We start from the raw sequence: 27,571 nt of genomic DNA on the forward strand, positions 1-27,571 counted from the left end.
TGGAAATTTGGACGTACATGGCTGTCAATGGCATTGACTTAAGTACTTGAGCGCCAGTTGAATGTCAATAGGCTGTCATCCTAAATTAGACATGTCCAAAGTCCGGCCCGGGGGCCAAATGCGGCACAGGGTCAAATTTCACCTGGCCCCCAGCCTCTTTCATAAAATCAATAACATCTGGCCCGCACACAGATTTAATAATTTGGTCAGCAGTACTGCTACCAGCATATAAAGTAGCTTACACACTAAATGCTGCTCCTCATTTACCCACTAAAAGGCAGCAGCACTCTAAGCAACATTACCCCGTGTGACCCTGTACTTGCAATTTTCTAAAATGGCGACAATCACCAAAAAAAAAGAAGTTGATTGCGATGGCCGACGCTTCAAGGATAGGCGGAAATTGGACTTTTTCTTTACTAAAATATGCAACAACTGTGTCTGCCTCATTTGCAAAAAGTCAGCCGCTGTTTTTAAAGAGTTAAAGAGTTTGGCGATATTACCAAACAAAAACATGCTGACATGTACAACAAGATAACAGGGAAGATATGCAGCGAGAAATTGAAGCAACTTGAAGCTAGCAGTATTTCACAAGAGCCCGAGAGTCGAAAGAGAACGCCACAAAGGCTAGTTGCGAGATTTTTGAAATTATCAATTAAAAAAAATAAATAAATAAAGCAAATGTGACACGCAGAATGGCTTGCTAAAATTGGCTTAGATATATTGTTCTGCGTAAAGGACGTCAGCCAAGGTCGGCCCCCCACATTTTTACCACACCAAATCTGGCCCCCTATGCAAAAAGTTTGGACACCCCTGTCCTAAATGGTCAAAAATCACTAGGACCTATGTTTTTCTGCCGTTGAAAATGAATGGGAAATTTGGACGTACATGGCTGTCAATGGCATCCCATTAGAAATGAATGGACCAGTAGATGGGCGCGCGGGGGATTCCGGGGGGTGGGGGGGGGCTCATTTGCTGGGCTGCGGGAGAAGGGATGGGCTGCGCTGCCCCAAAACCCATGTCCCGCCCTACCCTCCCCGGGCTGGCTGGGTGGGGGCCGTAGCCCTATGTCGTCGCCCGCATGGCGTCTCCGCTCGTCTGCGTGGCTGCTGTGTGCCCGGCGGGGCTGGCGAGCGGCTGGATGTTATTGGGCGCGCTCGGGCGGGGGGTCCCGGTGCCTGGATTGGCGCTGGGGCAGTGTAGGGTCGGTCGCCAACGGGCTTACACTCACAAGGGATTCACACAATTACTGGGTTCTAGATCACAGAGATGATTTGTGTACACTCGACTCCTTTCTATCACTTAGCTTATAGACTCCCCCACCTTCTTCCCCCTCTTTCCCTGGTCAACAGCCCCCCCCACATGGTGTTAACCGGAAATACATTTAGCTGACGATAGCACCAACATATTGGTAGTTAGTGTAGTTAGGCGTTCAATGTATTTCTTGTTGTGGTTTGTGTTTCTTCTCTTTCTTCTCTTGTGTTTCTTTTCTTTTGTTCCCCCATAACTCCTTCCTGTTCGCTGTTTTGTCATAATAAATGAGGTATGTTGAATGATCACAAAGGCAGTATGTCAGACTCTCAATGTGAAACATTAAAACTGTTCAGACTATCCGGGCACTTAGACTTCCATTCTCCGTGTCAAACAGCTGAACAGGACAGGTTAAAAAAAAAAAATCGAACCCAAGTAAGGCATCGACATACTTGGGCGACAGTTAAATGTCAGTGGGCTTTAACGGTCAATGGTCAAAAATTACAAGGACCTATGTTTTCCTGCCATTGAAAATGAATCAGAAATTTGGACGTAAATGGCTGTTTTTGCTCAATTCTGTATACAACTTTTATGCCCCTTACCGTTCTGGAATTTTTTATGTGTAAATTATGCACTTTTGTCAAAAATTGTTGGACTACGTACATTTGAATTTTTTTCTCTCAAAAAACCCACATTTACAGGCGAACGAAAAATTTGGCGGGGGGGGGGGTCAATCGAAAAATTCCCTGCGTGGCGCGAAAATTCCTGTTATTTTGATATTTGACCAGTGACAGTAGGTCAAACGGTTTGGGCTGTGTGGCGCGCCGAAGAAACACCATTCAAAAAACTATCAGGGCCTTTGCCTGGCCAAGCCCTTTTTGATTTTTATCGCAACAACGGCGTCAATAGAAACATTTAGGATGTACCTTTTAGCTCAAAAGTGCCTAATTTTGTGGCTGCAGGGTATGCATACGTCCAGGTTGTATAATCCAAAGTTACGCCTAGAATGTTTGTAATAAAGACTCTGGCGCATCAAACATTGTTGACTATTATACACAAACTCTAATTGTTAGTTAAATAGCTGTAGGGTTGTACAGGCTTGTACCAATATTTTTCCTAAAAAGTGCTTACGCAAACTTTAACATTCAAATTTTTTTTTTAAATGGCTGTGTTACACCCAATTCACAAACATTATTTAATCTTATGCGACTAAAATGTTATGTACTATATGCAGCTTCACTATTATTAAAGATAAAAGAAATTCTGCTGAGAACACCAGTTTATTTTGTTTTATACTTGAGCCAGCTTCTGTTTTAGGATAACGGCAATAAATCGCAACAATTGCTTATTTCTGTCAATGTGCCCCACATACACTTTTGAAAACCATTATGTTGCCTTATGTATTCATAATTAATCTTACTGTTTGTATTCTTCTTTCAATCCAATCAAATCAAGCAAGAAGAAAGATACGTTTTAGGTCATTTAAAACAAGCTTAAGATGATTTATCATGTACAATCTTTCCATCAGCCAGTTGTTGTAATTGTCCGCTTGTTCTCAGCTGTTTCAGGCAGAGCAGAGACTGCAGAGGTTGCAACAACAGTTAAAGGACATGAGACAGGCTGCAGCTGATGCCAGTCCAGATAGTAAGTATTGCTCTTTACTGTCGAGGGACACAGTGCAGTTTTATGGGATTATTAATAGAACTGCTATAAAATAAGATCTAGTGTCAAAATGTCTTGTTTTATTCTTGTCCTCCTAACAATAGTTGGTGCATGCCAAAAGTGTAGAAGTGTATATTCAATTTCTTAACGCAATCGTTTTTTACTAACACAATAAGCTTTGCCTTCCCAAGGTTTAATGAAGAGGCTTGAAGAGGAGATCAAGATAAATTCCTACATGGTGTCTGAGAAACTCCCTAAAGAACTGGAAGTCCTCAGGCGTACTGTTCAGTACCTTCAGAAAGTGGCATCAGAACCCGCCATGGGTCACGGTGATCTCCTGGAGCTGGGAGAGAAGGTCAGGCGCAAAATGTTACTGTGAAGTTTGTCATCTTTTACCTTCAATAAACTTCGATGTCACTCTTGTTTTTCCGGCAGATTAAAGAAGTTGACTCTCAGATAAACCAGCTGATTGAGAAGAAAATGATGAGAAGTGACCCAATAGATGATAAGCTGACCCTTTACAGGCAGCAGGTACCTGTTTAGGATTTTATTGACTACAGTATTTTTCAGACTATACAGTAAGACGCACCTGAGTATAAGGCGCACCAGCCATAAAATGCCCAACGAAGACGAAAAAAACATATATAAGTAGCACCGCAGTATAAGTCGCATTTTGGGGGGAAATTTACTTGATAAAATCCAACACATAGAACAGATGTCATCTTGAAAGGCAATTTAATATAAAAATACAATAGAGAACAACATGCTGAATAAGTGTACAGTATGATAAGGTTACATGATGCATGAACAACGAAATGCGAATATACTGTCCTAACCAGGACGCTACGGCTCGGTCCTGGATATACAGCGAGCTAAACTCCCAAATGACGATGCTGGACATCCGTATAATTTGCTGACTTAATTTTGGCCGTTGTTATGACACCATCATTTGAAGAGTGAAACTAAAAATAGAAATAATACAAATCAGTTTCATCCTCGATACCAAACAGGTTCGCATCAACGTAAATAAATAATAATCAGGTGCTATTACAGCAATGACACAAACGGTTAGCATCCGTTCGCTAGCATTAGCACATCATTCAAACAACCACACAACTGGCTCTAAGTGATCGCGGGTGGAAAACACACAACAACAACAGAAAAGATGATAAACACAGGCGTTGCCTCTGTAGAGATATTTTACAAGCATAAACAATGAATGTAGGTTCGCAGCCATGTTTCTCTCTCTCCCCCTCGCCCAGTCGCTCAGACACTGTGTAGCTCTCTGTCTTTTTCTGGGATGTGAGCGCTCTTCTTCGCGTAAACAAGTGTGAGTGCACCCCCACTTGGGCGTGAAAGCGCCACAAACTAAAAGCATGAATTTCAATATAAAAAAGTCAATAATACAATTGAACACACATTGCCAAAGGCAGAACGCGAACGTGGCCATAGCTATTAAGAGTTATTCAGATAACTATAGCATAAAGAACGTGCTAACAAGTTTACCAAACCATCAGTGTCACAGTGTCACTAACATGTGAAATGATATCATAATGTGTTAATAATTTCACACATAAATCGCTCCTGAGTATAAATTGCACACCCAGCCAAAACTGTGAAAAAAAAACTGCGACTTATAGTCCGGAAAACACGGGATTTTAAATTTTTGACGCTTTCATATTGTCTACTGATCCTTGAAAGTTATACAACTGATTTTATTTTCATTGTAACGTAACTCGCTCAGGCCTCTATCATCATCCGTAAGAAGGAAGCAAAAGCTGAAGAGCTTCAGGAAGCGAGGGAGGAGTTAGCAGCTGCAGAGCGGGAGCTGAAACACAGGACCAACCAGGAAATGGCCTCCAATGGGGAACAGGTCATCCGGGGCGATGAGGTACCTTCTTGCATGTGTTCACAATAGCCACAGATTAATAGAATATAGTGCTGCATAGATTAAGCGATTAAATCGAGTAATTCAAAGAGAAAACAGCTCCGACACAAATTTTTCTGCTTCAATGATTTGTTTAAATAGAGTGGCGTTGTAATGATTTCTTTCAAAAGTGTTGCATTTAGTTTTATTTATTTGGGTGTATACACTTCCCTCTAGTGGAAACAGTGAATATGACATAACTCGTCTAACATGGCTGAATCCAGCTGCTCCCTGTTGAGACCAACATTCGGTTGTAAGTTTTTGTTTATGCATTCACAGTTTAGTTTAGGGGTATATTTAGCTGTTTGGGGGGGGGGGGGATATGTGTTTGAACGATTTATTAAGAGCATTGTAAAAAAAAAAAAAAAATTTTTTTTTCAAAGTTAGCATTTTGTAGTATTTATGCTAGACTTTTGCTATGCAAGTTAGCCAATTTTGCTTTTGTTGTATTTAGACCTTCATTAATTATTTTTTTTAAACCATTTGAGGCTAATCTTAGATATTTTAATTTATTTTTAAATGCATTTATTGCTCTTGTGAAACGAAATTGCAATTCCGATTAGTTTGAAGAAACACTATTTTGTATTTGCATTTATTGTTCTTTGGAAAGTGCAAACTTAGCAAGCCTAAATAAATGTTATCGCAAGCACTGACGCTACACTTATGTCCTTAAATCTGTTCTTCAACGCATTAACGCATGTATGTAATCCGATTACCTAATTATTCAAACTAACTGATAGATGAATTGAGTACTTAAATAATCGATACCTGCTGCCGTAATAGAATAATTAATACAAAATTAAATCCAGTCAATGTTGGACTTTTTAAGTGCCACACACAATGTTCAAAGACAATTTGGGAGAGAAGATTTGCGCAAGCAATGGCCAAAATAAACTACTGTCTCTTCCTTTGTTATGTTTGAATGGGCTGATAAAATGACTCATTTTATTGTTCTTGTGTATATAGTCAAACCACAGAGTACAAAAAATGCTATTTCTAGTCCTGTCCAAACTTGGACTGCTTAGTGTCTTAACAGTACTCATCCCTTTTCCCAACTCGCCCCCACATTCCCATAAAGACCTTTAAATAGAATCCAACTGAGAAAATCCAGGACAAGAAACGGTACTGAAAAAAATGCCTGGAAGTCTCACTTTCCCTAAATCTTTAATATACTCACTTATGTCAACGAAGTACTTTAAATAAACTTGGAGGCCTGTAAAGTTTGTTCCTTATTTTATGGCATGACAAGGAACGCCCAATTTCATGCTGGAATGTCTTTTTTATGAATAGTCCTGATTTATACTGACAGGCAAACTAAACCATTTTGTTTATTTGTAAGCTTACAGAAAGTAAAAAGGTTCACTATACCGTAATATGGTGCATCCACACCATGAAGCCCAAATTGATCTCTGCATTGAGCCCAAAGTCATACCCATGCATGCACATGATCTTGATGCACTCGGCAAGTGAATCCCAATTCGTGTCAGTACTCTAGTACAGGGAACTGGCTAGTAATCAACCTAACATAATGGGGTTTATACACTATGACAGCTTTGACAGATCTATCAACTCTATTTATAATGTTGTTTATAACCAGAGCACCACCAGCAGATGAAAACGCTACTGAAGCCAAAATGTGGCAGGCAATTTTCCAGCCTGTCTAAAATAGCAAGGACCGTTCCCTGATCTTGTCTGTGTTCTCCAAGGCCCAAAGTGGGTATTTTTTTCAGAAGTCCACAAATCATTGGCTGCAGCCCTGGCTGAGAGGATGCTGTTATTACTTGTTGACCATGCACATTTTTATACACTTTGCTCTGACACTTGACTCCTCTGATCCGCTACTGTGGCAGAAAAGGGTGAAATTTTCTTTGATTAAATCTGCATTGCAAGCATTTAAATGTTGAATCTGGCATCAGTTCGAAGATGCAGCAGATAGACAACTTGGCCTCAACTATGAAGTTTTGCAATTGTTGAGACATTCCATCATTTAAATTGAAACTTAACAGATTACTTTGGTATTAGGAAGAAAATACAGTGATCCCTCGTTTTTCGGGGTAAATGTGGACCAGATCCTGCCACGATAAGTGAAAAACCACAAAGTAGGTTTTTTTTTTTTTGTTTGTGTTCAATGTATTTAGATTTAGCATTGGAAAGATATCCATATAAGACATGTTTTTTCACTTTTTTTCGCCAAAGTACAATTTAAAAAAAACGTTTATGTAGGGTATGTATATATTTTAATTAGGACTGTCAAAATTATCGCGTTAGCGGGCGGTAATTATTTTTTTTAATTAATCACGGTAAAATATTTGACTCATTTAACGCACATGCCCCGCTCAAACAGATTAAAATGATAGCACAGTGTAATGTCCACTTGTTGCTTGTGTTTTTTGGTGTTTTTTCGCCCTCTGCTGGCGGTTGGGTGCGACTGATTTTATGGGTTTCAGCACCACATGAGCAATGTTTAATTATTGACATCAACAATGGCGGGCTACTGGTTTATTTTTTGTTTGAAAATTTTACAAATGTTATTACATTGAAAACATTCAGAGGGGTTTTCATATAAAATTTCTATAACTTGTAGTAACATTTAGCTTTTAAGAACTACAAGTCTTTCTATCCATGGATTGCTTTAACAGAATGTTAATAATGTTAATGCCATCTTGTTGATTTATTGTTATAATAAACTAGGGCTGCAGCTATCGAATATTTTAGTAATCGAGTAATCGACTGAAAATTCTATCGATTAATCGAGTAATCGGATAAAACAAATATATTTTTAGGTGAAGAGCAATTATAGATATACATGAGAAAACAAGACATTTTATCATTTTCAGTCAATCAATGTCTTTATTTTTTATGTATATTGTTGAAAACAGCCAACAATTGCATCTCAGATGTAACTAGAATTTGAAAAAATGACTAATTCACTGCTTTCACTCAAAAAACCTTTAGATCTTATTTAAAGTATATATATATATATTATATATATATATATATATATATATATATATATATATATATATATATATATATATATATATATATATATATATATATATAAACACACACCTAAAAATGCCTTTACGGTAGATAACACACATCACTTAAAAGTTAGGATTTTTTCCCACGTTTTTCAATTAAATTTCTATTTGTGTCAAGCCATTTTTAAGTTCTAGTTAAGTTTTAAGTTAGTCTAAACTGTAAGTCCTGATAGGATTTTGAGTTTTTGCACTGTTCAAAATAAATGTATGATACAGGCTGTATTGGAGCACATTAGGGACTAGTGCTACTTGGTGTTTTATTCAGCAATGACTACTGAGCTAAACTTGATAGTTAGCATTATTGAGTTTTTATTTGACACCCTCATCACTCCACAACGCTATGTTATGTTAAAGCCTGTATGTAAGACACGTTAGCCACGCATCGAAAGCGGTCTTAATTAATTGAAACCTAGCCCTCCGCAGTGCTAACGTAAGGTGAGCTAGTAGTGACAGTAACGTTAATCTTATATATTAGCGCTTAGTGCTCTTTATTAGCGTTTAGCGCTCTACTGCTTTAAGATGGCGGCTGTTTGCTAACGCTGCCCAGACGCGGCCTTGTCTGTCATTGCGCATCTAGTTCAACATACATGTGATCTCTATGAGACTCATTGGACGCTACCTGCCACTAACGTAGCATGAGCGGGCTAGTATTTAGCAACGTCGGCGTCGTTTGTAGCTGTTGTCGGCTGCAGTAAGTTTTTTTTTTTTTTGCTTCTTCCTCTACGCACGTGACATCAGCGCGTTGTCCCGCATTAAAAGTAGTCCGAGCAAAACGTGATGCTTAGAGCTGTCAAAATAAACGATTAGTCGAGGTGAATAAAATTACTCGGATCAGTTTTTAAACTCGAGTTACTCGAGTTGCTCGAGTATTCGTTTCAGCTTTATAATAAACAAATACAGTACTTATGTACTGTATGTTGAATGTATATATCCGTCTTGTGTCTTATCTTTCCATTCCATCAATAATTTACGGAAAAAAATGGCATATTTTATAGATGGTTTGAATTGCGATTAATTACGATTAATTAATTTTTAAGCTGTAATTAACTCGATTAAAAATTTTAATCATTTAACAGCCCTTATTTTAATAAATGTTTTTTAAGCACTTGAAATGTAATAATTATGATGAGTTTTAAACATGGTACTGTCCCATCGAATTATTTTTAAACAAGAATAAAGTTGAAAAATGCTTGTGTTTATTAAATGCTTCAGAGTCCACTCAAATCCGCTCAAGCTGCTCACTTACAATGAGTTGCTACAGCAATTCTTTAACAAGTTAAATGATGATTGACGTATGCCGCGCTTTGAAGTTTGGACTTGCAATCGTCTCTGGCAAGATCAAACCTTAACATCTGACAATCATAGTTCACTTTAATAAGCAACTCCAGTGCACTGCCTGACCAAGAAAAGCGGCGAGAGTGAGATACTGCGTGATCGGATCGGGACAGCTAGATAAATACTGCATTTATTTATTAATTTTTAATTGGAAAAAAAAGTCCACGATAGACTGAGGGTGCGAAGTTTGAAGCGCAAATTAGCGAGGGATCTCTGTAGCTGCTGTCTAAACCTTTGACAAAAGTTATGCCAGTTACTGTATTTTTTGGTTGCACCAGCTAAAAATGCACAATGAAGAGGAAGAAAACATACACTGTAGCAAACGAAACAACCAATAAATTATGATAATTTAAGATTTTAGGTAGACGCAACATATTTTCACGTTTTCTTCAGTAGCTTTTTATTTTGTGTATTCATAACTCATTTTATCTAACCCATGTTCAATCCCCATTTGGAACAACTTACTCTGTATGTACCGGTGCTAAAACTTAAGTCTACTTAAAAGTTTGAGTTCAGAGTACTTAATGGATGTTCACTTTAGAATTTTGAGTTTGTCTTACTTAAGTCCAGTTTACCTAAAATGTTGACTTCTAGCTACTTAAAATAAATCCAGTTTTCAATGATAATGTAATTTTTCCATCACAACTTGAAAATTCAACTGCAATCATAGGCAGAGTTTGACTATTGTGGCGAGGAGGGGGGGGGGCAAACACGGTGTCAGCACCAAAATTAACTTTCAAGATATACGCTCGGTTAGTAGCTTAGCCCATGCTTCTAAATACAGGCATCCCAGCTATGTGCGTGTGGGTGTGTGTGCGTGTGTGAGCACGTGAGTTTTTCATTTGAGAAGCAGACGCCGATTTTTGCGTTCCGCTAAGTTGTCCAATTTAATTAGTTTTTCCAGTTACTCGCACCCTTGGGAAACGAATCCTCACCATGGTGAGTTTGAAAATGTCGGCAGGCAAAACAAGAGACTGCATCCTTTTTGACTGAATTCCAGCCAGGAATATTTATAATCATACATTGAAAATGAGCTTTTTTTTTTTTTTTTTTTTTTTTCCATCATTTTTGTGAGGAATTCTACATCAGACAGCTAGGCTTTTGGCCAAGGATGTCGCCGGCTAAATATGATACGCCCGGTTTTGTCTCTGTTGTACAATTATCGTCTTTAGTGGGACAAACCGAAACTCGCTGCGCTCACCATTTTAGCGGTGCGCTCCGGCGTTTCATGGTCCACATCTTCAAATCCTTGGTTCTCGCTCGGTAGTTGTTGTCGCCTTTGAAATCTTAGGTTTGAAAAAAAATTACATATACAGTAAGCCTGAACGATATATCGTTTAAACATCGCCATCGTAATGTGCGTGTGCGCGATAGTCCCATCGCAAGCACATGCGATAGTTTTTCTTTTTTTTGATCCACATACGCCTCACTTTCTGGTCTGCGCACAGCCTCCTACCCTCCCTCTCCCAGCCTTTTGATCCTCTCAGTCACTGCGGCACAACGATGGCTTTGATCTGGCCAAAGAAGCAGACTTCACACGGGCATCTGTCAATCATCGTTTAACTTGTTAAACAGTTGCAAGGAAGCTGCACTGGAATGAATGTGTGTACTGTGGGGACGTTGGAGACATTTAAATGCCAGAAGTGATCATGAGGAGTTTGAAATTTCTACATGTCACTTCAACGGTCACAGCTAAAGTAGATAAACAGAAGCATTTAATAAAGCCAAGCATTTATCTGCTACAGTACTTTATTCTTGTTCAAAAATGATTTGGTTGGACAGTTATGTTTAAAACTTATCATAATTATGACAGTGCTTAAAAACCATTTATTTATATACATTTTTTAAATCACTTTGGGGGGGGGACATGTCTTATATGTGTCTCTTTCCAATGCTAAATCTGAATACATTGGGCACAAAAAACACACCACCAAAAAAAAAAAAAAATGGGGGGGGTGCGCTACTTCGCGGTTTTTCACTTATCGCGGCAGGTTCTGGTCCCCATTAACCGCGAAAAACAAGGGATGACTGTACACTGTGGTGATGGTGAGTCATCTAAAGTCTTTCCAAACAGCTATTTAAGTCATCTTGTGAAAATTTCTTGAAAAAAAAAATATATACATTTTTTTTAATATCGCAATACATCGCAAACCCAAAAAAAATCGCAGCAATAGTTTTTTCCAATATCGTTCAGGCCTAATATACAGCAAAGGTTGCGCTACACTTTTTCGTTGTCTGTCATTTTGACTGACAGGGTCATAAAAATCCGGTCATAATCTATTTTTACCCGTCACTTAAATTTTTAAAATGATGATAATGACATTGTGATGACCCTTTGTTTGGCATAATTCAGCTTCCGTACTTGTGTGTCCATTTGGCCAAGCGCGTTACCGGCTACGACACAGTCACGTGACAGAGACACTTAAGAGCCGCGCGCGTTCCGGCTTGAATAGAGAGTTCACAGAGAGCAGCAGAGCCACAGCGGCTGGACACAGCAATTCGAGCTAACAAGACTCTTAACATTGTATACCGCTTCAACATATTCAATAGTATTTAGTTTTCATTCATTTTCAATTAATATTCTGTCCGAACAAGCTTAACAGAGAATCCACACCGTGCCATCATCACACATCAAGCAGATGAGGTTACATATGGAACAATGAAATTAACAGTTCACCTGCTGTGGCCTGAACCTAGTCTCACACTTTCCTCCTGGTGCGCATGGACTTGAATTGCGTGCCCGCTTGTGCAGTCCCTCTTTTTTCACCTCTTTTATTAACACCATCGTCGTTTTGGGGCTTTTTGAAGAAACTTCGAACACTCAGTTGCCTTGACATTTTTCAGAGTAAGGCCAACGACGTCATGCATCAAGAGAGACAATAGCTAATTAATATGCTCACTCGCCACCCTGTGGTCTGGGGTGTGAATTGCAACCTGTCAAAATGACAGATGGACTTCAGTTTTTTCCATCACCGTTTTAAAAAATCGGTCAACGACGGAAAATATTCGGTTAACGCGACCCCTGATATACAGTATCCATCTTGTTTCTTCTATCCTGACGTGGTTTTGGCCAAGCAAAGCAAATGACTGTCTCTAAGGTGCTAGTCGCATGATCTGTTTGAAAATTAATTTTGACCCATTATAAAAAAAAAAAATGTTCATTTATAATTCATTTTTGTTGTTTGATTTATTGCTTTACAACATTTTATCAGCATAGTCAATTTTAAATTCATATACTCTATTGGAAAGTCAATTGCATGCAATGACATTTTCGCCCCCCCCACCCCAAACTCCAGTCAATTTTAAAATCATATACTCTATTGGAAAGTCAATTGCATGCAATGACATTTTCGCCCCCCCCCCCCCCTAAACTCCAGTCAATTTTAAAATCATATACTCTATTGGAAAGTCAATTACATGCAATGACATTTTGCCCCCCCAAACTCCGCGTATGACTGCAATAGGTTGTTTTGCAACTTTTTATTATTTTTTTCCACAGGGTACATACAGGAGGTTGCATTTTGGGAGAGAATTTCATTTGATCAGCGACAAAGAACAAACATTATACAATCCTAAGTCAAATGAAACGATTTAAATATCTTGTCTTTGAAGTATATTTAATTTAATATACATAAACTTGATTTGCAAATCATTGTAGAGTGTTCTGCTTTCATTAATGTTTAACACAATGTTCCAGCTTCATTATTTGAATTGGGGTTGTACATTATAGTAATAACAATAAAATGGACAACAACAGGCTAAATAGGTGTTTGTTGTTAACGTAACTTGTTAACCAAACTCTCGATTTCACTACAAATCATTACCAAATCAATTCAAGTGTTCAAATGCATTTCAGTTGTGTATGTACAAATAGGAAAGATGTACATTCACTTAAGTGTTTAGTGTAATTAATTTTTAATTGCTTAACAGTTGATTGCAATCTTCCCTTCCAATTTCTATTGGTTGTACGAGCAATCACTTGTAGTAACAAAGAGGGCCCTTGATCCAATGGGTTTGTGAAGTTACTGGAAAATGTTCTGTCCAGCACTGCTTATCAGACCCCTCCATAGTTGGAGCCATCAGCAGTAGTGGAGATGATCACTTTATCAGCAGTATTTTCCATTCTGTTGGTTGTGTCATCGCCTACCGCCCACCGACTGGAGACACCTGCATCTAGCCCGCACTGGTTGGCGATCGCATGTAAAGTGTAGCAAGAAACCATATCACACTGCTTAAATATAGCACTGATTTGTTCCTATTTTGTATCATTCTCTTCATTTTAGAGTTGGCAAATGTGTTATTGGTGAGCTGCTCATTTGGTAACAGCATACCTTCTGGGAACATACTGTTAAGAACACTATGGAGTATTATTCTGCCCTGTTAAGACCTCTCTCAGCCACAACTGCCCTTGATGTCCTAAAATACACATAGAATATACTCTCTGAACCATCCCCCCACCCACTCTCTCTTACATCAAGCTTCTCGGGTCCCCAAAGGACATGAAGCACATTCTGTGTTTTCTGGGACTGTTCTCCTGTGTCCTTGTTCATTTATAGCTGCTCTTCATTGTGGAGGAGCTTCACTGTGTCCCGATAGACAGAGACACTGTGTGGGGCCCAATTCAACATCCACTTGCAGCAGTGATTGTCAGATAGTTATTTGTTGGACGGAGCGAAACAGATCGAGTAACAATTCCAGATTAGGGCATGGGCCCTAGGGCCCCCTGTCTGCTGTTGTCTAAACCCCTTCCCTTCCTAACCTTTATCTAGGCGTTGAACAGTTATATCCAACTAAAAGATTAACATAAAACAATTATTTTGTAGATATTAGGGTCATTCCAGAATTGGAAGACATCCTGGCTTCTACTATCTACTACCTTTAGTACTACCTATCAAAGTCTTGTTTAATGCAGTTTACAGAGCAATTGTATAGTTTTTATTTCATTTTATATTATATTTATATTTATATATTTTTTTTTTTAGATTTAAATTATATGGGGTAATGACAGTAACAGCAGTAATACGGTTGACCAAGAGGACAAACTACATATTAAAATAAAGAAAATTGCATGATTTTGAAGGTTGGGACTAGAGCTGCAGGTGTCGATTATTTTAGTAATCGATTAATCTATCAACTAGTTAGTGCGAATAATCGTGTAATCGGATTAGGAACATTAAATGCATTGCAGAATAAATTTTAGGAGATGTAAAACAAAGGCTTGCTAAGATTGCACTTTCAAAATAGTGCTAAATGCGAATACAAAATAAAATTCCCGAGTGTTTCGTCAAACTTTGCAGAATTGCACTTTCATTATAAAATATATTGAAATACCTGAGTTCAGCCTGAAATGTATACAAAATTTAAAAAAAAGGATCCAAGTATAACAAAAAAGACCAATTGGCTAACTTGCATAGCAAAGGTCCGCTAGCTTAAATACTATAAAATGTTAATGTTTTTTTTTGTTTTGTTTTTTACAATGTTCTAACAAATCGTTCAAACACATATTCCCGCAAAAAAAAAAACTCTTAATATTCCTATAAGCTACATTACAAATGCATAAAAACTAGGCCTGAACAATATTGGAAAAAAATATAGTTGCAATTTTTGGGGGGGTTGCCATATATTGCGAATATATTGAATTTTTTTTTTTTTTTTTCTAAAAAGATATTTTGTCCAGATGTCTTGAATAGCTGTTTGGAAAGACTTTGGATGACCACAGTGTACAGTGATCCCTCGTTTTTCGCGGTTAATGGGGACCAGAACCGCCACGATATGTGAAAAACCGCGAAGTAGCGCACCCTCCATCCCCTCCCTTTTTTTTTTTTTTTTAAATTATTTTTTTTTAATTTATTTTATTTTTTTATGGGCGTGTGCTCAATGTATTCATTTAGCATTGAGAGAGATACATATAAGACATGTTTTTTCTCACTTTTTTCCCCAAAGTATGAGTTTAAAAAAATATGTAAATATATATTTTAATAAATGGTTTTTAAGCACTTCAAGTGTAATAATTATGGTCAGTTTTAAACATAACTGTCTAACCGAATCATTTTTAAACAAGAATAAAGCACTGTAGTAGAAAATACTTGGCTTTATTAAATGCATCTGTTTACCTACCTTGGCTGTGACTTTTGGAGTGACATGTAGAAATTACAAACTCCTTATGATGACTTCTGGCGTTTATTTTATATGTCTCGAACGTCTCCACACACACACGCACACACCCCCACATACACACACACACACACACATTCATTCTAGCATGGCTTGAAAATGTTTAACGAGCTAAACGACGATTGAAACATTGCTGCGGTGTGAAGTCCGCTTCTTTGGCAAGATCAAAAACAAGCAACATCTTTAACTTTAATAAGCAACTGCCACAGTGGCTGTGAGGAACAAAAAGCTGTGAGGCAGGCTGTGCGCAGAGCAGATAAAAAAAAAAAAAATTTAACTATCGCACGTCCTTGTGTTGGGACTATCGCACATGCGCACATCACGATGACATCAAACAAAAAGTCACGTTGGCCTTAACGGGGTGCAGCTGGAATCGGCCAAGTTAAATGAGTTGTGTCATATTCACTGTTGCCACTAGAGGGCAGCTTTTTTCTATTTGAATTACTCGAGTTAATCAATTAATCGTTGCAGCACTAGGTGGGACACAATAGATCAACGTGGCCCCTGGCTGGTCCCAAATGTATTGACTTGTCTTTTGTTCCACCCATAGTTAAAACGTTTGGTGGCAAAACTGCGGAGCAAGGGTACTGTATACAAGAAGAAACGTCAAGAGATTGCAGAATTGAAAGCAGAGTATGGTGTTCTCCAACGGACAGAGGAGATTCTCAAGCAAAGGCATGAGGCTGTACAAGAGAAACTGGTAACTACAAATGATCTTTTGGGGATAAGGGAAACACAAACTTTACTCAACAGTTTGTTTTTGTTCAAGACGTCCATAATTTCTTGCATTTTATCGCAGTTGAATTGCCCTTGAGCATGGCACTTGTGACTGTACTCAGTGTGCTGCACATTGACTCGGTTCGCATTTGATCTCCCCATTCACACTGGCCGTGTTAACATTGGCGTGCTGGAAGCTTCCTGGAAATTGCTTCACACCTCTTTGTGGTCCCAGCGCCTGACTTGTTGATAGGCTGTCTGAAAGAAGCCATGCAGAACTGCTATTTCTGACAGTTGCATCTGCTACCTCTGCTCTTTCTGCATCCCTCGTTGGGAGTTGTTAAGCTATGACAGTTTTTAGTCTCATCCCTTGGATGTGACAAGTTAGTAGAACACTTGCTCTACAGAAGGAGACAGAAGGTCTGATTTGTTTGCATGCGCACGAATGGGTGAAAACCTGACCGCGCGGAAAAGAAAGGAAGATTGTTAAACCATGATCACTTTTTTTTTTTGTCAGTTTTCAGACATCTGCTCAGTTTTTGTTCTGTTGAAAAGGATGTGGAACAAACTTAGCTGTCTGACCACATGACTAGGCATGTGCTGGTATGAGATTCTGACGGAATAATGGTCTTAAGCAAAAAATATCACGGTTTCACGGTATCACGGTATTGCAGTTACAGCTCTAAAATGTGCTACTTTTAGATGTCTGGGTTTAAAAAATCCATTGAACAGGATTTTTATTTTTCAAAACACATTAGCAAATTGTAACAAGTATAATGTTAAAATAAAATTTAAAAAAATAAATGAAATATTCTACAGAATTTTTTTTTTTTTTTTAATGCTGTCCTTTAGGTGAGTGCAAACCCATAGCCACAGCTCAACATTATTACCGTCAGAACAAAAATAATTGAATTATTTTCCATAAAAAGCACGTGTATGACTCGTATCATGTTTACATAATACACACGCTCTCTTTCTCAACACAGACAGTTGCCGCAGAGAAAAAACACATGTTTTACCACCACTAGACTCACTAAACACGCTGGAGTTAACTCTCCTAGCTGGTGGGAAACGTTCATGACAGTGTTTACTAACCTTTAATTTTGTATAAATGTGAAATCATATTGGAGGTATTGCCTCCTCTGCAGCCACCTGCCGCAAACATGTTTTACATGTCGGAATGATGATCTTAAGCAAAAAAAATCACGGTTTCACGGTGTCACGGTATTGCAATTACAGCTCTAAAATGTGTTACTTTTAGATATCTGGGTTTAAAAAATCCAACAGGATTTTTATTTTTCAAAACACATTAGCAAATTGTAACATAAGTATAATGTTAAAATAAATTCCAAAATATAAATGAAATATTCTACAGAATTTTCCATATAAAGCACGTGTGTATGACTTGTATCATGTTTACATAATACACACACGCTTTCTCAACACAGACAGTTGCCACAGAGAAAAAGCACATGTTTTACCACCACTAGACACACTAAACACGCTGGAGTTAACTCTCGTAACTGGTGGATAGCATAGCTTTATACCTGTTTGTTTTTGTTGACTAAGTATTATACAGCTAGTTAGTTAGTTAGTTATTACATTCCACCCCCAAATTTTTTTCACTTAGTTGTGACTGCGGAGCTGTTCATGTCAGACTTTTTATAATACATTATCAATTAAAACCAAGTAAGGTACAGTATTTCATTATTTCACACTTGATGATTGTCCAGGTATTCCAGCAATGTATTTATTTGTATGAAGAAAATGTTTATGAATTGTCAAATTTCTATATGTCCCCTTGTTGTATTTGAGATGAGAAGAAACACACACCTTTGCTTCCATCAACAACTTTACTTCAACTAACTTACTTCCACATTTTACACCAACACTATTTCTGATAGCTCTTCTTAAAGGCACAGGAACCCAATTATGTCGAAATACATGCATTAACCACATTGTGAACATCACACCCCTTATGTGTGCTTGGTCAATCATTAGTTAAACCCATGTTAAACATATCAAGTAATATTTCAATTGCATTTGGCAGAATACTCGTACCTATGAAACGGTCACTTTTCAGAATGAGCTGTGTTCACTGTATCTTTGTGTTCAGATTTGGCTTTTGTTGTTATCCAAAGTCCTTGACAATGTTTCAGGGAACTAAAAATGCGTCATCCTGCCACCACAAAAGCCAACCCCAAAATTAAAGTACTTAGGTAACCCCCCATACAAGTTGATTTTTTTTTTTTTTTTATATCCCAAAACAACAAACTTGTGAAGGAAAGACTAACTTCGCTGTTCTTCTGTTCTGCACTCCAAGCGCCATGCTCTTCCATGTGGTCTTTATACTGACCACCATGCCTAATTTATGAAATTGAAATGGTTATAAAAATAAATTGTGATTCATAATCATAGCAAGGATACCAAGCACAATAGTAAATTGTGTAGTATCTGCCTTTTGACGCCTTTTTTATGTCATTAACTTATCACATTTTGCCCTTTTACTTTTTGAAGCAAACCGTGGAAGCTGAGAAGGGTATCTCTGGCTACAGTAACACCCAGGAAGAACTAGAGAGGGTGTCAGCCATCAAGAGTGAGCTAGATGAAAAGAAGGGACGCACATTGGATGACATGTCTGAAATGGTAACATTATGTAACATTTCCTAATGTTATTTCATCAAGTTTTGCAATCCAAATGTATTAATTTGACAAATTAAAGGTGTTGTTGTTTTGATAGATACTGGATATTTAACTTATGGAATAAACGTGTAGAGTATGAGAACCTGAAATTTGGGTGAAGCATGACGTGCATGTTTTAAGAATATTAAAGTAGAAGTTCAGAGTTTTTGACATTAGGCTTAATCTCCGAGTTAACGGGGGTTTAATTAGTCGGTGGAGTTGATTTCAACAAATTCCGTGCAGTTTGTAAGTTATTTGTTAGTTTCAGGGCTCCGGAGTGGCTATGCTAACGCGAGTCAATGGTGCCTGCTTAGCATGGCACTAAAAACCATACAGACCTACAAATAGATCCAACATAGTTGAATAAATTCAAAATGCAGATCATTGTTCCAAAACAATGTCACCAAACTGCCGTAATTCATTTCATTCTGCAAACTATTCTTTTTACATGCGTAATACGACCACAATAGAGAGGAGTGCTTCGGCCACTCGTGATCATGATGCATTCTAGGAATGTAGGAAGTCGGACTTATCCCTCTTGGATGGAACCAGTTGCGACCTCAAAGCGTTCCAAGCGAATGTAAACAGCAAACATGGCTGATCACGACAAGTTATTTTTTATTTTGGCCATCATAAGACATTTTGACCTCCTGCCTTCTCGTAAGCGATCAAATAGTGGAGGCATTTTAATGATATTTTTCCAGATTGGAGGTTGGAAACTCTGACTTCCCTCCTCCCTCGAATGCAGCATCAGTCTGCTGAGTTAACTAACGGCCGGCAACTTGGCAAATGTGCATTTTGAGGCTGTGGAAACAGACAGAAGAAATGGGCAAAGATAGTTTCCAAAAATTCCTTATGAAGAACGACGATCAATATAAACTGGTTACTTGCTGCATGTTACGACATAAAAAAAACGTTTGTGAAAAAAAAAACAGTGTGTTATCACTCCGCTCTGCTCCCCTGCAGAGCTGCTGGATTACAAATGTTTCTGTTCAAACTGCAGTTATTGACATGCAATGGTAAGTTTTAATAACTTTATCCTGAAAACATAGCCAACACTATTGATTACATGGGTCATTGATGATTTTCATTAGAGCATATGTTGTTTCTTATTGATATGCTAAGTCAGCCTAATTGACTCGTGCTAGCTTAGAGACTCCAGAGCCCTGAAAGTAACAAATGACTAACAATCTACACGGAATTTGTTGAAATCAACTCTACCAGCTAATTAAGCCATCGATAACTCAAAGATTAAGCCTGATGTCAAAAATTCTGAACTTACCCTAATGGGCCTAACCAATAGATCTATTAGTTGAGAGGTTGCCATTTTACATTTGATTAATCTGAAAGTAACTGTCTATGTTTCATGTTTATTCATCCATTTATTGATATTATCAGTTCAAAGCACTGATCACGTTTGACTGCAAATGTGGTAATAGTAATGTAAAGATTTTTTTAAAATCCTTATTCCGACTGTATGTTTTCATAGGTGAAACAATTGAATTCAATGATCGCGGAGAAGAAGTCGGCTGTTGCTCCAATTATCAAAGAGCTGAGGTCACTAAGGCAGCAGTGTCAGGTGAGTGTAACTGTGTGAAATTACAACTACATGAGACAATTATCCATTATAAAACCTTTGAATTAAGAGAACTTTTTCAAAAGGTTAAAATGTCTCATTATGAATTAGTGTTGCACAATTGAAGATTTCTGCTATCCATCTATATCAATTGTTTTTCTATTACTGTGACGGGGTACTTGAACAATCATTTACATGATCCAGAAATAAAATGCTTGATGGGAAATCCCCCCACATTGCTCTGCTAAAGGCAGAGGATTAAATTTTCCTACATGTGTTCCATCTTCCGCTTCACTAGCTAAGGTCTACCAATGAAATACTGCAACCTAAGGACAGAAATAGACTTTGTAAGAGGACGTTGTTGGTCAAGATGCTTACAGTAATTCTGAGTTTACAGCGGTACTATTATTGCACTGTGTTAAAATGACCTTTTTCTCTTTTTGAGTGAAATATTGACATCCTATCTATTGTCATATGCACTAGGTATTAAATCAGGAATATGAAGAAAAGAAATCCCAGTACGAAAGTTGTGCTGCTGGTCTTGATAGTAACAGATCTAAATTGGAGCAGGTATAGTTCTGTTCTATGGTGTTAAAATGTTCATTTGTATTTATTTTATCTATATTTTTTCTAAATAACTAAAATTTCTGATTGTCTCATATTTGACAATAACATTCATTTTATTCCTTTTCTCAGGAGGTGAAATCATTGAGAGAGGAGACAGCACAGGAAGAAAATAGATATCATTACATCAACTGCAAGTCAGAGGCAAGAATAAGGAGCATAAGTCACATATAAATGTGAACATATTAACATAAAATAAGAGCATTTGAAGTACTATCCTACCGGACTTGTGTATTGCAATGGATCTTTCTATGACAATTAAATACTTGCACAAGTGCTCTTTATATTGGAGTGTGAAAATTTAAAAAGATGTGCAAAGCAGAAATCAGGGATGAATTTTTTTGTAAAATAGCTAGCAAGCAAGATGGCATACTGTGTAAAATTAACAGCTCAACACTGCTGAATTAGCTAAGCATCAGGAATGACTCACCCTAATAAATCATTTTGCCACAAGCTAAAAAAAAACATTGAGCTACATACAATTACACAGTGCATTAAAGTCATTGGCGGCCATTGATAGTGAAATACAGTGGTATAAAAAAGTATCTGAAACTTTTGGAATTTGTCACATTTCTAAATAAAATCACCATCAAATGTGATCTGATTGTTGTCAAAATCACACAGATGAAAAAACATTCTAGTTTAACTAAAACCTCCCAAACATTTATAGGTTCATATTTTAATGAGTATAGCATGATAACAATGACAGAAAGGGGGGAAATAATTAAGTGAACCCTCTGCCTAAGGAGACTTAAAAAGCAATTGAAACCAATTTTTACCAAACAATTTAAGTCAGGTGTGTGCCCAGTCACTGATGAGTGGTTTAAAGCTGCCCTGCCCACTATAAAACACACACCTGGTAAGAAATGTCTTGCCGTGAAGTATTGTCTGTGTGCATCATGGCTCTGTCAAGAGAGCTGTCTGAAGACCTGCGATCAAGGATTGTTGATTTGTATAAACCTAGGAAATAATAGAAAACCATCCCTACAAGTCTGGATGTTCATCAATCAACAGTCAGAGAAGTTGTCTACAAATGGAGAGAGTTTGGCACTGTTGCTTCTCTCCCAAGGAGTGGCCGTCCATTAAAGATGACACCATGAGTTCAGTGCAGAATACTCTGAGGTAAAAAATAGAGCTGTCAAATTTATCGCGTTAATGGGCGATAATTAATTTGTTTACTTAATCACATTAAAATATTTACGCAATAACGCATGCGCGGAATGACCCATTTACGCATTACCGCAAACAGCCTACAATGGCGCTGTTTTACTTATATACAGTGCTTAGAGACAGCATCAAGTGAGTGGAGTAGATACAAGCAATCAGTGCAGCCGTGCTTTTAATTGACATTTCTCACACAATAACTATAAATAGTGTAGGAATCGACGTGTATTGCATACAACGCAGAAAAGATATAGCATTTGCGGGCACCACACACAGTCATGCATGCATGTTGCACCCATCATGCATTTGGGCAGAAGTTAAATCGCTACAGTATCATTTACTAAAAGGTTAACAAATACACTAGATGGCAATATTATAGTCACAATATACAAACTCACATTTATCCTTTAAGAATTACAAGTCTTTCTATCTGCGGATCCCTTTCACAGAAAGAATGTTAATAATGTTAATGCCATCTTGTGGATTTATTGTTATAATAAACAAATACAGTACTTATGTACAGTATGTTAAATGTATATATCCGTCTTGTCTTATCTTTCCATTCCAACAATAATTTACAGAAAAATATGGCATATTTTAGAGATGTTTTGAATTGCGTTCAATTACGATTAATTAATTTTTAAGCTGTGATTAACTCGATTAAAAATTTTAATCGTTTGACAGCTCTAGTAAAAAAGAACCTTGTAGTGTCTGCTAAAGACTTACAGAAATCACTGGCACAGTCCAACTATATATCAAACTATGGCCAAGAATGGTGTTCATGGGAGGACTCCACAGAGAAAGCCACTGCTGTCTTAAAAAAAACATTGTTGCTCATTTAATGTTCGCAAAAAGGCACTTAGACAATCCAGAGAAGTTTTGGCAAAATATTTTGAGGACTGAAGAAACCAAAATTGAATTGTTTGGGAGTAACACACAATGTCAAGTGTGGAGGAAAAATGGAACAGCTCACCAACATCAACACCTCATCCCCACCGTGAAGCATGGTGGAGGGAGCATCATGATATGGAGCTGTTTTGTTGCCTCGGGGCCTGGACAGCATGCAGTCATTAATGGAAGAATGACTTCAAAATGTTATCAGGATGTTTTTGCAGAAAACCTGAGGCCATCTGTCAGACTGTTGAAAATAAAAAGAGGATGGATGCTGCAACAAGACAATGATCCAAAACACAGAAGTAAATCAACTTCAGAATGGTTTCAGAAGAACAAAATACACATTCCTGAGTGGCCAAGTTAAAGTCCAGACTTCAACCCCATTGAGATGCTGTGGCATGACCTAAAGACAGCGATTCATGCCAGACATCCCAGGAATCTGACTGAACTACAGCACTTTTGTAGAGACGAATGGGCCAAGATTAGTCCTGATTAATGTGCCAGACTGATCTGCAGCTACAGGAAGCGTCTGGTTGAAGTTGTTGCTGCCAAAGGGGGGGCACGAAATATTAAATGGGATTGTTCACTTACCTATTTTTAGTTAAAGCAGACAGTTTTTTATCTGTGTGATTTTGACAAAGATCAGATCACATTTGATGGTGATTTTATGCAGAAATGTGAGAAATACCTAATGGTTAAGATACTTTTTCATACCACTGAATGTCTAATCCATCATTTGAACTGGGGCAGCTGGCAGAGACTCATGCCTCAAGTGCAGCTAGGAAAAAAAACTTTTAACTGGTTCTAATTCTCCTCCTTGCTTTCACAGATTATTGAGATGCAAATACAGCGCGCAGCGGAGGAGATGAAGGCCTATGTGTCCTCTGATGTTCAGGAGAGAAAAAAAGCCATCAGGTGAGCACCTTGTGTAAAGCCGACCAGCTAGTTGCAAGATAAATGACCTTTTGTACACTCAGGGAGCTCCTCTTACATCACAGTCAGTTGAGCTTCTGCCATTTCATTATTTCATTCCACATATAGATGCATGAGAAATTTCTTACCACTCATGATGCTACCAAAAATATGATTTAAGTGTGTAAGAGAAACCACAGTCTGAAAACAGTGGGTGCACTCTTGTAAATTTGTTATGGCCTTCATGTGAATGATACTGTTGTTTGTAGGGAAGCGTACATGAAGAACATTGCCGAGCAAGAGTTACTTGGCAAGGTGAGCTATTTACTTTGCGAATTTCTTGGAAAATTATTTTCAGTGGATAGATAAGCTTCGATGTTTGAAAGGATTAATAAAAACATTTTTATCTTTTTCTCCCACTGTGGACTGCAGAAGTTACGTGAGAAGCAGAAGCTGGTGAGGGAGAGCCACAGTGCTAACATGGAGCAGATGAAGATGTGGCAAGACTTGGAGCAGCTGATGGAGTGTAAGAGACAGTGCTTCATAACAAAGCAGAATGAGGCATCTGTTGGTCAGGTCATACAAGAAGGAGGAGAGGATAGGCTCGTGCTGTGAGGGCTGACCTAATTTATATATGAACACATGCTTTAAATCTACACTGCTGGCCAAAAGTATTGGCACCCCTGCAATTCTGTCAGATAATGCTCAATTTCTCCCAGAAAATGATGGCAATTACAAATGCTTTGGTAGTAATATGTTCATTTATTTTGCTTGCAAGAAAAACACTAAAGAGAATGGGGGAAAAAAATTAAATCATTATCATTTTCCACAAAACTCCAAAAAATGGGCCGGAACTATTGGCATGCTCAGCCTAATACTTGGTAGCACAACCTTTAGACAAAATAACTGCGAACAACCGCTTCCGTTATCCATCAGTGAGTTTCTTACAATGCTCTGCTGGAATTTTAGACCATTCTTCTTTGGCTAAATGCTCCAGGTCTCTGAGATTTGAAGGGTGATTCTCCAACTGCCATTTTCAGATCTCTCCACAGGTCTTCTATGGGATTCAGGTTTGGACCCATTGCTGGCCACTTTAGAAGTCTCCAGTACTTTCTCTCAAACCATTTTGTAGTGCTTTTTGAAGTGTGTTTTGGGTCATTGTCCAGCTGGAAGACCCATGACCTCTGAGGGCGACCCAGCTTTATTATGCTACATTATGCTGCAAAATATGTTACTAGTCTTCAGACTTGCCATGCACACGATCAACCAGTCCAGTGCCAGAGGCAGCAAAGCAACCCCAAAACATCAGGGAACCTCCACGATGTTTGCTGTGGGGACTGTGTTCTTTTCTTTGAAGGCCTCATTTTTCCCCAGTAAACTGTATGGTGATGCTTTTTCCCAAAAAGCTCTACTTTTGTCTTATCTGACCAAAGAACATTCTTCCAAGACATTTTTGGCTTTCTCAGGTAAGTTTTGGCAAACTCCAGTCGGCTTTTTTATGTCTGTCTGCCTGTCTTTCTGGGTATCCTACCATAGAGTCCCTGTTCATTCAGACGCCGGCGGATAGTACAGGTTGACACTGTTGTGCCCTCGGACTGCAGGACAGCTTGAACTTGTATGGATGTTAGTCGAAGTTCTTTATCCACCATCCGCACAATTTTTCATTGAAATCTCTCATCAATTTTTCTTTTCTGCCCACACCTAGGGAGGTTAGCCACAGTGCCACGGGCTTTACGCTTATTGATGACACTGCACACGGTAGACACAGGAACATTCAGGTCTTTGGAGATGGACTTGTGGCCTTGAGATTGCCCATGCTTCCTCACAATTTTGCTTTTCAAGTCCTCAGACAGTTCGTTGATCTTATTTCTTTTCTCCGTGCTCAATGTGGTACACACAAGGACACAGGTCAGAGATTGATTCAACTTTAATCCATTTTAACTGGCTGCAAGTGTGATTTAGTTATTGCCACCACCTGTTTTGTGCCACAGGTAAGTAACAGGTGCTATTCATTACACAAGTTAGAGAAGCAAAAGGGTGCCAGTACTTTTGTACGGCCCGTATTTGAGTTTTGTGTAAAATTATGATTTTTTTTTTCCATTCTCTTTTGTGTTTTTTCATTGCAAGCAAAATAAACGAAGATACTACTACCAAAGCATTTGTAATTGCAATCGTTTTTGGGAGAAATTAAGCATTATCCGACAGAATTGCAGGGGTGCCAATACTTTTGGCCAGCAGTGTTTATGTGTAATGAAAATGCCTTACTAGCACTATTTCAATGTAATGGGAAATCAAAACTGGAACAGTTGGTTACGGTTTTCTTTCATGAGGCGCTCAGCAGTATGTTTTGTGATATGGTTTGATTTATTTGCCTTCCCACTAGGTTTTTTAATACATTGTTGTCTTTCAATATACTTTAAATCTAAGTGTACAGCAATAGCAGCACACAAATCGTTGGCCAACGTCCACTATTTATAGCAGGAATACATGACCTTGGACTGTGGTTCTCACCAATTTTGGAGATAGCTGTAGCCAGATAGAATTAATGTTTTTCAAGAAATGCATCATGTTTGTTTAATGTAGTGAAGTAATCATTTTTATTTTGACTGATAAACATTCCTGTTGTTTTAGTTTTGACAGCTGTTTATGGTTAACATTAGAGTGTGGAATCCAAAACACATTTCAGTTTTTCTCTATCAGGTCAGTTTTTTCTCTGCAGCGTACCTAGCTGGTATGTCACTACTACATGCACATAACTAGCCAAATGTTTTATAAAACATAATGGTGTTAAGTAAACATTGCACTTATTTGTTTCTTTTGTATTTCATTATATATCGATATTTGATTTTTTTTTTTATTGATATTTCTTTGAATAAAATTAACACATATGTATACGGTAAGTACAATAAGGGGGAAAAAACTTGCCCTGATTAAGAAAACACAACAGTTTTGGATTCGCACTCAAAAATTGTCAGACCTAAGTCAACAAAAATCATGTTCCTAAGTATAATGTAAAAGAATGTTAGACTTTGACTTTTGTAATAAGCAACTTACTATTAAAATGTTCAAAAATCAAATACATTTATGACTGAAATTTTTAAAACAATCCATGCAGTACTGGTACTACTTTTGGACGTACACTTTGAACTGATCCTCGGTCATAGCTCAGACGTCATCTTTTGATACTGCCGTTCATACCTATTATTTAAAGTACTTGCTGAACAAAGTTCAGGTGCTTAGCAACTTGATTTGTTGTTGTTTTTTCCTTATGTTTCATGTTCCAAGTAATGTCTTGATGGAGGTTTTGAGGTATCCTTTTTCTAATCTTCTGATGACAGTCAATGTATCAGGCTTTTGTGCCAAACAGCCTTCGTGCACATAGATGTCCAACTGTGGAGTATCGTGTTATTTTTAAAGCATCTTCGACTAAGGGCCTTACTGAGCTGTGACAACAGATGATGCACGTCATCCCTGTCAAGTTACATACAATGATAGCTCCTGAAGAGCACGACTGGGGCAAAAGGTTATCTAAATGTCAATCAGCAATACTGCTATGTTAACCCTTTATACGGCAGTCATTGACTGCTATTGACGGCACTAGGTGTCCTATCC

At 38.0% G+C, this 27,571-nt stretch overlaps 1 protein-coding gene across 1 annotated transcript in view; it reads left to right on the plus strand.

Annotated features, from left to right (window-relative positions):
- The window catches only part of ift81 (intraflagellar transport 81 homolog), a 42,259-nt gene extending 15,256 nt beyond the window's left edge, over window positions 1–27,003 (plus strand). Inside the window, exons 7-18 of the mRNA XM_057830985.1 lie at window positions 2,808–2,892; window positions 3,102–3,265; window positions 3,346–3,441; window positions 4,655–4,801; window positions 15,941–16,090; window positions 18,625–18,753; window positions 20,279–20,368; window positions 20,849–20,935; window positions 21,062–21,133; window positions 23,877–23,962; window positions 24,229–24,274; window positions 24,392–27,003. Of these exons, the coding sequence (XP_057686968.1) occupies window positions 2,808–2,892; window positions 3,102–3,265; window positions 3,346–3,441; window positions 4,655–4,801; window positions 15,941–16,090; window positions 18,625–18,753; window positions 20,279–20,368; window positions 20,849–20,935; window positions 21,062–21,133; window positions 23,877–23,962; window positions 24,229–24,274; window positions 24,392–24,574 (1,335 nt within the window). The 3' untranslated portion in view covers window positions 24,575–27,003. The remainder of the gene's footprint in view (window positions 1–2,807; window positions 2,893–3,101; window positions 3,266–3,345; window positions 3,442–4,654; window positions 4,802–15,940; window positions 16,091–18,624; window positions 18,754–20,278; window positions 20,369–20,848; window positions 20,936–21,061; window positions 21,134–23,876; window positions 23,963–24,228; window positions 24,275–24,391) is intronic.
- Window positions 27,004–27,571: the final 568 nt, after the last annotated feature.

The sequence above is a fragment of the Corythoichthys intestinalis genome, chromosome 3 (genome assembly GCF_030265065.1).
Source record: "Corythoichthys intestinalis isolate RoL2023-P3 chromosome 3, ASM3026506v1, whole genome shotgun sequence".
Classification (NCBI taxonomy): domain Eukaryota; kingdom Metazoa; phylum Chordata; class Actinopteri; order Syngnathiformes; family Syngnathidae; genus Corythoichthys; species Corythoichthys intestinalis.